The sequence below is a fragment of the Furipterus horrens genome, unplaced genomic scaffold (assembly GCF_987537825.1).
Source record: "Furipterus horrens unplaced genomic scaffold, mFurHor1.1.pri manual_scaffold_6, whole genome shotgun sequence".
Taxonomy (NCBI): domain Eukaryota; kingdom Metazoa; phylum Chordata; class Mammalia; order Chiroptera; family Furipteridae; genus Furipterus; species Furipterus horrens.
The window spans coordinates 133,175,054-133,187,191 of NW_028327176.1; the positions used below are offsets into that span (position 1 = coordinate 133,175,054).

The 12,138-nt window shown below is 44.7% G+C and overlaps 1 protein-coding gene across 1 annotated transcript in view; it reads left to right on the forward strand.

Moving 5' to 3' along the window:
• Positions 1-780: 780 nt before the first annotated feature.
• The window catches only part of ANKRD6 (ankyrin repeat domain 6), a 33,113-nt gene continuing 21,755 nt past the window's right edge, over positions 781-12,138 (forward strand). The window contains exons 1-3 of the mRNA XM_090279671.1: positions 781-1,110; positions 4,903-5,001; positions 7,963-8,061. Of these exons, the coding sequence (XP_090135797.1) occupies positions 817-1,110; positions 4,903-5,001; positions 7,963-8,061 (492 nt within the window). The 5' untranslated portion in view covers positions 781-816. The remainder of the gene's footprint in view (positions 1,111-4,902; positions 5,002-7,962; positions 8,062-12,138) is intronic.

Below are 12,138 nucleotides of genomic sequence, written 5' to 3' on the forward strand. Positions count from 1 at the left end.
ATACAGGGGGAGAGAAGAGATTCTGACCACAGAAAAGACAGGCCCTGGAGTTGCCGGTGTGCACACCTGGTCTTTGGTTTGGATAATGAAAGCCCTTGCTTGCCATAGTGACAAGGTGGCAATGCCAGGCATGCTAACCTGTCCCACCCAGCACTCCTGCCCCAGGTCTAATGCAGCAAAAGCTGAGCTCACTTCCTGGAACTTCTGCTGTTTATATCAGACAAGACAGGAAGTAAAACCAGCCGCAGTTCTCACAGGGTAACCAAGGGTAGCCATGTCAACATAGCCATGTCAGCAGAAGGAAAAGCCAGCTCTCCTTTTCATAGAAACACCCCCTCTCATTTTTTGGAAGTAGTGTTTAGTTTCTTTCATCTTTTCCATCTTAAACAGGACAGTTTATACATTGCTTCTCCCAGATACCTTTAATCAAAACAAAATAAGAATATGACAACAAAACAGTGTAAAATGAAGTGACAGTGGAGAAGGTGAAATGGACCCTCACTAGTTCTGAACTAATTCATTTGCCAGAATGTGATTCATGTCTGTCCTCTGTGTATTTGCTGTGCTTGTTGATGATCAGCCTCAAAACTTATACAAGAATTTGAGGAAGAAAACTCTTTATGGGTGTTCTTTAAAGAAGCTGGAAAATTCGTTATTGAAAAAAAATTATTTCAGAAGGTACCTGTATTCTGAGATGTTATCTTGGATGATGGGTAGAAGCAGAGAATGTTAATGTTATGAAGCATTTACCCTTAACTTCATATTCTGCAGATACTGTTCTTTATGTCACGGTAAAGACTGAGCATTAGTTGAAGAATGACCTCCAGTGGCCTGGAGTGGGATTATTATGAATTTGAACCTGTGGAAACCAGTTCTTTAGAATATGCAACCCCAGGAGCAAATTCCCTCTTGCTTCCTGTCAATCCTGTCAACTCTCATTGGAGCTCTAATGCCATCTCTGACTGGTCAATGAGCAATCCCACAGCCCCCATCTCAGAAATAGTCCAGGACCCTGTGGCCACGGTAGAAGGCATGAAGGAAGAAAACAATAAGAAAAAACAGAGAAGAAAGGCTAGGAAGAACCCTGGAAGATCAGAGAGAGAGAAAGAGGTCAGCGACTTGCTTTGCGCACCTAGCCTGCCTTGAGCTTCCCTGCAAACATGCCTGCCTGTGTCCCCTGGGAGGGGTTCCTCTTGAAGAGGGGCATGTTCCACTCTTGCATGACTGGGGTTTCTTCCATGAGCTTAGCTTTGGAATCTGCTCACTTTTTCACCATGTAGGAGAGAATGCTAAGAGTATTTCAGAACGAAGAGTTAGACCTCAGAGCTTCCAAACCTCTTAAAAATCCCAAAGTAAAAAACACTGATGTCAGAAAAATTGAGCGCTGGCAGTTCATGTACTTTACGAATAGGTCAGCATGTTCCAAATGAAAATGCCAAACCACAAGGTTGCTGGCTCTTCAGGTTTCCAGCTGCAGCATTTTTCCTTTATAGTTAACCATTCAACAAATACTTCTTGGGCACCCATAGTGGCCACGGCACTGCGCTGACGCATGCAGCTTGGTGACTCCATAAAGAGCAGCCCCAACCCCACAGAGTTCCCAGATGTTTTTAAAGACCTATCTTAAGATTAATTGGCTTCACAACTTGAAAACAGGGGTGAATGCGAAGAGCCTTGACAATTTGAATTCTGGCCCAACCATGCTACCTGCATTAGCTGGTTGGTTGTCTTAGGCTAGGCACTGACCTGCATTGGACCTTGTTTTTTTATCAATAAAATGAGGGAATTAGTTGCCATGCACTTGGAACATAGTAGGGGGTGAATGAGTATTCACTGAATAAATAAAGAGTAAATGCTGTTGAATGCTATATTTATCCCAGCTTTTAAAAAATATTTCCCCAAAGTTTCAGAACTTCATGTTTAATTTAAATCATGTAGAAATAAGGATTATGTCATGGTTGCTTCTTGGGTTTGTTAATAAATATGCATTAAGGCCACCTTTTGTTCTTCTGTGCCCTATTTCTAAGAGGAAATATTTCAACAGGAAGTTTTAGTTTTCTGCGAGGAAAAAGGGATTCGCTCGTAATCGACCCTGTTCCAATCGAGGTTCTCAAGTTGTTCAAGTGTTTGTCTTGTGTTCTTGGGAAGAGTAGCTCTGAGATGGCCTGAGGCAGCCCTGTGCTTATGTGTTTCCTGCCTCTTGGAGCCTTTATTTCTCCTCTTGGTAATTTAAGGGTGGCTGAGTTTTATATGCCAGAGAAGCTGTCTCCCTTGGTACCTTAGAACCTCCTCATCCAGTGTTGTTAAAGCTCATGGTGCTGCTAATGGACCGCCACTTATGGTGGGGAACGGTTTAGCTTCTCTCATTGAGCTATAGGGTCACAAAGGAAAGTCATGTCCCTTGACATGACTAAAAGCAAGTACTAAATAATGGTGACATTCTGGCTCCAAAGCGACCTCAATTCATGATTTAGTGGCAGCCTGTGAAACATGAAAAAACATTTGACCTAAAGCAATGCTCAGGATAGACTGTGCCCTCATCAGTAGGGGCCCGGGGTGTGGAGACTTGTGTGGCGGGAGTGGCCTAGGCGACCTGTGTGTCCAGGGCTTACTGCTCATACTTCATGCACAACATGGACAGAGTGGTTCATTTGTGTTGTATGAAAAGGTTGTGATTGCTCCAAGGAGTGCTAGTTGGAGTGCCAGCAATTTGGGGGAATAATTAAAAGACCTCTAACCATTAGCAATGTGGCCAAGTCAGCATTTACCCTGGAAGAGTGAGCCCCCGTCTCACTGTTCTGGCTGAGAACAGAAGGCCACCTTTCTTATCAGTCATAAATTGCATTTGAGGGCCATTTTGGGAAAGCCCATCACCATTCTGATGGGGAAATGGGCAGTCTTAGGAATTCTTACAGAAACTTTAAAAAATTAAGACATGGACAATTTCTCATACGATTACTTGCTTGGGCATTAAGTACCTCTCATCTGGAAACACTGAAGATATTTGAAATGCTTGAGTGATGGCTTGCACACCTGCAGCTGCTGATCCAGGGGCCATGTTCTTCTTTTGCCTGCATGCCTCACGGAAAGGGTTCTCTTTGAATAATGCGCATGGTAAAGTGGAGAAAACCAAGTCTACGCTTCATTTATAATGGAAATAATAGCTTAGGATGCTGGGGGCAGGGCTGGTGAAAGATGCTGCAGCCAGTGGTTAAAGTCCTGGTAATAGGGCAGATGTGCTGACCATCGCTGCAGAAACCCCTGAAGTTCTACGAGTGAACAGTAAGAAAGGATTCTGAGACGTGGGCAGTCCCATTACTGACAGAGTGTTATAGCTTAGATGTCAATAAATGGCAGTCTTTCCCTATGCTAAAAATCATATGTTAGATACAAAAAGTTGGGAGGTATTAAAAACTTTAAGAAAATAAAAATCACTTCTCATGTATTTTTAAAGGGAGATTCTTTAATTTTAAGAAAGCAAGTTGGAGGTTTAAATAGCATTAAGTGCTTTTTTTATTGTAAGAAAATGTACATACCATAAAATTATTGTTTTAACCATACAGCACAGTAGCATTAAGTACATTCACAGTGTTATGCAACCATTACCATCATCCATCTCCAGAACTTTTTTCCCAATTAAGTGCTTTGAAAGTGCCTTCATTTATAATGGAAATAATAGCTTAGGATGCTGGGGGCAGGGCTGGTGAAAGATGCTGCAGCCAGTGGTTGAAGTCCTGGTAATAGGGCAGGGAGTTTAATAAGTAGAATCAGAACTTCATTAGGGTTATTGATAGGGAGCAGTACATTTTTGTTTGAAAAATCTTCATGTTTTGTTTTATAATAGTCTTTCTTCTCTTGGGCTAAGGACCAGGGGTGCCCCAGGGTGTGTTATTGCCCCTCTGATTCTCCACCAAGAAACGTCCTTTATGCAAAACTCTTACCAACCAAATCACAGAACTCAAGGGAAGGGCGGGTTCCTGAGGATCATCCACCCCCTCCTTTTCCAGGTGAAGAAAAATTTTCACACTGATCACCTACCTCCCCATTTGAACATGGACCCAGGTTGGACTCAATTAGTCTCAGCTTGACTGCTGAGTGCCTGCCAGAGATCAGGTGTGCTCATAGGGGACTTCAGAACTCTCTCTCATTCCAGTCTTGACTGTCTTACCTCTAGGAGCATTTAGTCATTTTCTCAGCTGCAATATGGGAAAGCGTCAAGTTCCCTTTGGTGCCCCAATGGAGAAAGAGAAGGTCTGCAATTCCAGGAATCTGATCACAGAGCAAGGGGTCAAATGCAGCATAAATCACTAAGGGTGTTCTCATGAAATATCTGAAGAGGCTTCTCAGAGATACACAGTGATAGTTTTCATCCCTGGAATCCTCTGATAACACAGCATAAAACCCTGCATGGCTCTTGGCCTATACAAGTCAATCAACAAACATATACCCACCATCAGATCATGAGCGCTGCTCACTGACATAGCTGGATGGCGATTTCTCTGAAAGCAGGGAGCCGGAGGGCTCAGTAGGGAGTAGAGATTCCAGGCATTGCTGCTGTAATTGCATAACACACACAGTCCTGCTCTCAGACCCGCTCTTTATGGATGTGACAGTCACAGTCCGGCTGAACACTGCCACCTCCTCAGGCAGCCGCTGAGGACTCGACCCTCATTCTGAGGTCAGCTCTACGGCCAAGGACTGTTCTGCAGTTGGCTTAAGGTTCCCACTGAATACAATTGCTCTGCCTGGCGTGTGCTGTCTACTAACCAGACCGCAAAGCCCTCCTCGCCCATGGGGTGACCAATCTGCTTTTGTGTGGGCAGTGTCCTGGGTGGGAGGGAGCGAGTGGTATGGGTGGTGGGGAGAGCTGAGCCCTGTTTCTGCCTCCACGTCATTCTGCAGGGGGATCAGACCGCCTTGCACCGGGCCGCGGTGGTGGGGAACACTGAGGTCATCGCGGCGCTCACCCAGGAGGGCTGTGCCCTGGACCGGCAAGACAAGGTGAAGTGGGGCTGGCCTGCCTGAGGACCCACTTGCAAGATGTTAGCATTCCTAAGTCTTACCACTCATAGTTTCCCATGATGAAATCAGTCCAAATTTCCTTTAAGTGAATATTTGATATCCCAGTAAATTTTTAAAAAATCCTTCCTCCTGTGGCAGTGGTGGGCAACGACGTAAGCATAAATGGTACCAAAACCAAAAAGTCTAGAAGTAATGGCATGTGCCCCTACGCACCTCCCGACTGCTTCCTCCCCCTCCCCTTTCTTTCTTCCTTCTTTTAGATAAGTGAGCAAGTTCATTTTTAAAACTATATTGGAAGAAAATGAGCAAAATCAATTTTTAAGAAATCCCAATGATGTATATAGTAATCCAGTGTTCCTAAATTGTCAAACAATCTTAAAACATGGAAATTTGCAATTTAGTGCAATTCAGTCTGTTTACTGTATTTTTTACTTTTTAAAAGATTTTATTTTTAGAGAGAGGGGAAGGGAGGGGAAAAGAGGAAGAGAACGTCCATGTGCAAGATACGCATCAATTGGTTGCCTCTCACGTGCCTCCAACCAGGACCAGGCTGCAACCCAAGCATGTGCCCCTGCCAGGAATCGAACCTGTGACCTTTCACTTTGCAGGGCAACTCCCAACCCCCCGTGCGACACCAATCAGGGTCTGTTTACTTTTTTAAACAACTTTTTATTCCAGTATATACACAGAAAAGTACACAAATAATAAGTGCAGCTCAGTGAGTTTTCACTGCCCGAGCACATCTGTGTGAGCATTCGGATTCCAAAGCAAGTTGTCACCAGCAGCCCCCTGCACCCTTCTGGTCACTTTTGCTTTTGCTTTTGCTTCCTGCCTCGTGCAGTCGGTCCCACTGGCTGGGCCACACACTGCTACTTCCATTTCGAGTTTGCCCCTCTCTCTGGCCTTAGGTGCTGTGCTCTTTGAGACCCTAGCTCCCCTTGTGAGGGACCGCAGCATTAGGCCTTGTCTGTTGGTGTGGTTGAATGGAAGCCTAAACCAGACCCTGGACAGAATTAGAGAATGCAGCTGCACCACTCCAGCTGACTGCCCTGTGCCCTGGCTGGAAGCATGAGGGGTATTTCCACCTCTCCTCTCCCTGCTTCCCCGTCCGCCCAACCCTAACCCTCCATGCCCCACCCCACTCAACCCACTGTACTTAATACTGTTTTTTATAAGTTAAGCAATTAGAAGTTCTCTTCAATTGGTTGATTTTTATTTAAAAGCCACATATAGTATACCCTCACTTACCACTGGTATTACGTTCTAAACCCTACCCCCAACCACGATAGGTGAAAATCCACGAAGTAGGAAGCTTACATTTACTTTAGTATTTATATATATTTTAAGGCTTTATAAACCCTTCCCACTCCCTTATTAACCTTTTCCACACTTATCAACACTACTTATGTTCTTAAACATATTCTACACTCTTAAACCTACGTAACTTTAACAACATACGTATACAGTATCGCAAAATCCCGCGACATAGCAAAACATCCATGCTAAATAATTAAATATAATATTTTAAAAAATCCTGTAATACAGTGAGGCCGCAATAAGTGAACCACGATATAGAGAGGTACTACTGTATTGAGGACCATTATCTTATTTATAAATCACTGTTTTTTTCAGTGCCTGCTCATTTCTTTGGGGCCCTGAGGCTTTTGGATTAAGCTGGGTGAGATTAGAATTTGGGAAGATAGAGGAGAGGGGGAATCTACCTGTCTGGTTCTTGGGCCCTGGAATTTATGAAGCTGGACCCTATATTGGCCCCATCTTTGCAGGGTTCTCTCTGGGGCCAAGAGCAGAGCAGCGCCCAAGAGGTGATGGAAGTGGGAAGGAAGAGACATTATCTGTCCTGATGTTCCTTTCTCAGCTGGGGTTCCCACAGAGACATAAGCCCCAAAGCCTTGGGCATCCATTGCACACCATGAATCCAGACTGCATCTAGAATGGCACTTGTTACGTACCATTTCTGGGAGAATGGAGAAACCGGCCCCTCGTGTCATTTTCTGGGCTGTGATTCAGATGAGAAATCCTAGTTGAGAAAGGCTCAGAGGTGTCTTTTTTTTTTTTTTTTTAAGTATATTTTATTGATTATATTGTTACAATAGTTCCAATTATTTCCCCTTTGCTCCCCTCCGCCCAGCACACCCCAAAAATCCTCCCCCCAAGTCCATGCCCATGGTTTGTACATACAAGCTCTCCTGGCTCACCCTTTCATATATTCTTCTTCTTCTTCTTTTTAAAATTAATTATTTATTTTAATAATAAAAAATAACAATCCCTCCCTCTCAGACTTAAGACCCTTTATAATCTTATAAAGGACAATGGGCAAAAGTCTCGAGCTCCTCTAGCTGCTTCAAGCTGGACATGGTTGTCGTCCTACCTACCCTTGGGTCCAGAAATCCCTAATAAGAGTGGGGGTGTGGAGGGGAGGGTGGCCTTCCCACATGGGGAAGGATCGTGCAGACTCCAGGTTAGTTGGCTGTCCTCAGGCAATGGCGTGCTTGGTTTAACAGGCTGGCATCCTTGTTGTACTCTGGAGGCAACAGATTTGCAACAGGGTTAAAGGACATCATTCAATCCATAACTAAAGACAGGTATTAATTTTTCTATGTCCCACATTAGGGAAAAGAAGGGCTTCTTTGGAGGAAGGTGTGCCAGGTACCTCTCACCTGTCCAAAACCCTTTTGCCCATTATACTTAGTTTGGGCTGAGGGAAATATTTTAGGTTTCCCCCCTCTCAGGCCTCTGGGCTCTTTCTGTCCAAGCCTTTAGGACAGAAAAGAGAAACCAGTTTTAAAGTGAAGCCCACAGACCACCCCATTCTTCACCAACTCAGCCCCTTAGTTCAGCGGCTCAGAGGTGTCTTGACTTTACCAAGATGAACGAGGTTGCAGGTAACGTGCGTTTTCTCCCTGTGCGTGTACTCCGCAGGATGGGAATACAGCCCTGCACGAGGCATCCTGGCATGGGTTCAGCCAGTCAGTCAAGCTGCTCGTCAAAGCGGGAGCCAATGTGCTTGCCAAGAACAAGGTGAGGCCTTGCAGGTGCTAGAGGTCATTCACAGGTGAGGGCGGCCGCGGCCTTCCTTCCCTGGACAGGAGCTGCCTCGCACAGAGCAGAGAGAGCTCGGGGGAGCACGTGGCACCTGGCAAGGAAATGAAAACTTGAAACAGCTTCGTGCGTAGTCTGCGTGGTGAGCAGGAAAACCAGCTGGGTGGCTTTGGCTTCCTTGGACCTGTCCTGGCTCTCACTGCCTCGCCATTGGTTTATCAGAGTGGGGTTGTCCTCTTGGAGGCAGCGGGAGGTCAATATTGTTTCTTCTCCCTCTTTCCTCTGTCTCCCCTCGCTAGTCACTCGTCACATCTCACCTTTTTCGCATCTATCCCTCTCCTTCCTTGCTTGTAATTGATGTGTCCCTGGATTTCAGAAGTGTCACAGCAGACCGACCAGCTCTCCCAGTCCCTTGTCCATCCTGCTCTGAAACCTTTCAGGAAAGCTCCTTAACCTGATGCTGTCTCAGGCCTCCCCAGAGTGGCCTCAGCCTACATCTGCAGCCTCTTTCCCATGCCTTTCCCAGCATGTGCCTCCTGTGCTGTCAGCTTGGGCTCACTGTCCCCTCCGGCTGCCCACTCCGATAGGGGTAGCCTACTCCTTGTTTCTGCCTGCAGACCTCCAACCTGGTCCCCCCAAGACCACGCTTCCTGGCCACTCACACAGCTCTGTGCTATTGTTACCGGTTAAGTGTTTTCTCAGGTTTCCCTCTTGTGTCCAAAGCTTGGGGGAGAGAATCAAGCCATGTACCATCACATCTGCAGTAACGCCTGGCTCCCTGACTGACTGGCAGGCTGGTGCCTGCTCCGTTTCTTTGAACTGGTACATGGTCTGAAACAGGAGTTGGTTAGTTTGTACCAACTCTGAGAAGTAGGCAGTTTCTAGTTAATGGACAGGGAAGTCTCGGGGGAGCTAGCACAGTCCTAGACTAAAACACATGACCGAGCCCAGGTTTGTCTGCATAGCCACACTGCCTCCTGTGCTATGCAAGGCCCCAGGAGTGCTGTGGAAAGCCATGAGTCCTCTCTCGAGGTGAAATATCAGAGGCTGTTGGAAAGCACAGGTAAGCTGCCATTTCAAAAGAGGGATTCGTACATTCTGCTCCAGCCACAACCTCTAGGGAAAGCTCTAGAAAGGTATCCCCCCCAGCTTTATTGAGATATAATTGACAAAATTATTACATACTTAAAGTGTATAGAGGGATATATTGGGTTGGCCAAAAAGTTTGTTATATTAGATTTCTGTAAAATAAATGAGTAAATAAAATAAATGATGTTTTTCATTTTCACCAATAACTTTATTAATTTGGATATTTTGAGTATATTGTCTATCTCCTGCTATTGGCTTCCAGTGGATAGAGGCCACGGGTGCTGCTAAACATCTTCCAATGCATAAGACAGCCCGACAGCAAAGAATTATTTGGCCAAAATGTCAATAGTACCAAGAAACTTCACAAACCACTTTTGACACATTTGATCAGTCACAGCACCTTCTCCATACACTGCATTTTGCATTTCAGTTGCCTTTTTACCTTTCTTGAAATAATAAAGTCTAATAGCCGAAAATGATGCATATTTCCTTCCACCTTTACTATTAAAGTGGCTGTACAGAAATTCAGCAATTTTGAAAAGTTTGTTTTAAATGTACGCCGATATGACAGTTGTCACAATACAATCTAACAAAATTGTTTCGAATAAAGTTAGAGACAGCTACACACTGCTAGAGCCATCCTCTGGGAAAAAAATGTAACAGACTTTTTGGCCAACCTAATACTTAGAGTGGGAAGAATGTCTGTTAGTGTATCTACCTCACATTTTTTTAATACTAGGTGTTGAGGTATAATTCCTATACAGTAAAGTTCATCTTTCTTAGGAATACTATCCTATGAGTCTCAACAATTGTATACAGCTGTGTAACCACCGCCACAGTCAAGGTATAGAATGTTTTCATCACCCCAAAAAGTTCCTTTGTGTCCTTTGGTGGCAACCCCCCATTTACCCTCCCCAGATCCTATTTGTTCACCTTTCCCAGAACATCATCTAAATAGAATCATGATGTGTAGCCTATTGTCTCACTTCTTTCACTTCACATGTTTTTAAGATTCATCCATGTTGTTACATGTGTGATTGGTTCATTCATTTTGATTGCTGAGTAATATTGCATTGCACGAATGCACCATATTTTGTTTATTCCTTACTCATGACTTTTCATTTTCTTGATCCAGATGCTTTTCAGCATAATTGATACTTTCTTATTGGCAAAGTAAATTTTGGTGTGCTATGTTTAGAACCATTGGATTTCTTTTATTTCACTCATTTATTCAACACATCTAATGACTCCCACGAAGGCAACAACTTCGAGATGATCTATGGCATGGGAAGTGGGAATTATACATCCAACCAGGCACTGAGCCCTTTTACAGGAAATGGAGTGTTTAAAATGTGGGCAGATCCTTCGTTCTTGAGACCTAAGCTAGCAGTGTTTCTCTACCTGGGTGCACTTTAAAATCTCCTGAGCAACTTTAAACAAAAAGGAAAAAAAAAAACCCGAAAAAACAAAAACACAGATCTACCCTGATGGCTAGGCCTGGGATGACTAGCTGTCCCAGTTTGCCCTAGCCTGAGGGGTTTCCCAGAATGCTTGACTTGCAGTGCTTAAACCTGAACATCTTGGACTCCACCCCCAGCCTGGGTAAATCAGAGTCTCTAGAAGGGTTGCAGCTTTTAGTTCAAGGCTCCCAAATTGATGTATATGGACAGCAACGAGTTGATAGCCATTGCACTTGTTAAATTCTCACACCTGCAACTCCTCCAGTTTCCTGGAGGTAACTGAGGAAGAAAGACTCTGCCTGGGCTGGTTAGAGCCAAGGTGATGAGAGGGAAAGTAGGTAAACTGGCAACAGACAGTTTGCCTCTTTCTTTTTTTTTTTTTTTTTTTAATTTTTATTTATTTATTTTTAGAGAGAGGGAGAAAGAGAGGGAGAGAGAAACAATGTGTGGTTGCCTCTCGCACGCCCCCAGCTGAGGACCTGGCCCACAACCCAGGCATGTACCCTGACAGGGAATCGAACTGGCAACCCTATGATTCACAGGCAAGCGCTCAATCAATTGAACTCCACCAGCCAGGGCTATTTTTTAAATAATTAATTTCTCTTTTCAAAAGATGAGGAACATAACATCCTTGAATGTGGGCAGGCAGTGCTGTGGGGTCCGGAAGGAGTAAGTTGGTTGAGGGAATAGCCATCAACAGGTCATGTAATAGCTCAGAGCCCATACAGCTGCGGTCCTGACCTAGCCTGTAAGCTCAGCAGAACAAGCATTGTCTTTAACCTTCTGAGTGCTCACACACTCTCAGATCAACCCCAAATCCCCTCTCATACTGCCTGCTGCTTTGGTTATTTTTTCAGGGGTTAAGCAGCAGCCTTGTAGGCCCTACTGGCCTAGTCTCAAGAAGCTCTGTTTATGAATTCTTTCTACAAGATGGCTGTGGGCATCATTCTGACTCTTGGTCGTCGTTTTGATGTGGCATGTTGAAAGTAGAGGGTCTCTGTCTGCTAAGTGACAGATGCAATTGTATTGCCAGTTTGTTCTGTGGGGATTTTTTCCATAGCTCAAATTTGGTTGCTTTAAGAAAAGTACAAGAACGGGCAATTTGAAAAAGGCTGCAGTGGAATCAGAGGTACCTCTAGCCAGCATGTAGGAGGTGGCCTGTTTTGCCCTCTTCTGCTTCACCAGCATAGCTTTGTAGCCACAGCTTTGATCCGGGTTGGGTCTGAACGATGCAGCCATCTCAAGAAGAAATAACATGTGATGTACACAGCATTTCACCATTAAGGAAATGTTCTCCTAGACCTTCTGGGTCAGTCCTCATAGCCTCGGCATCATAGGGGTCCTACTCCATTTTGCAGGTAAGGAATTCAAGGCTGAGACTATTAAGGGCCTTGACCAGTGGCTTTCAACTAGTAAGTGTCAAAGCCAGGACTTGGAACTAAGGTTCTGTAACAGATGGAACTCATCTGCCTGTTTGGGATCCAAATTAAATGTTCTTGCCACTGAA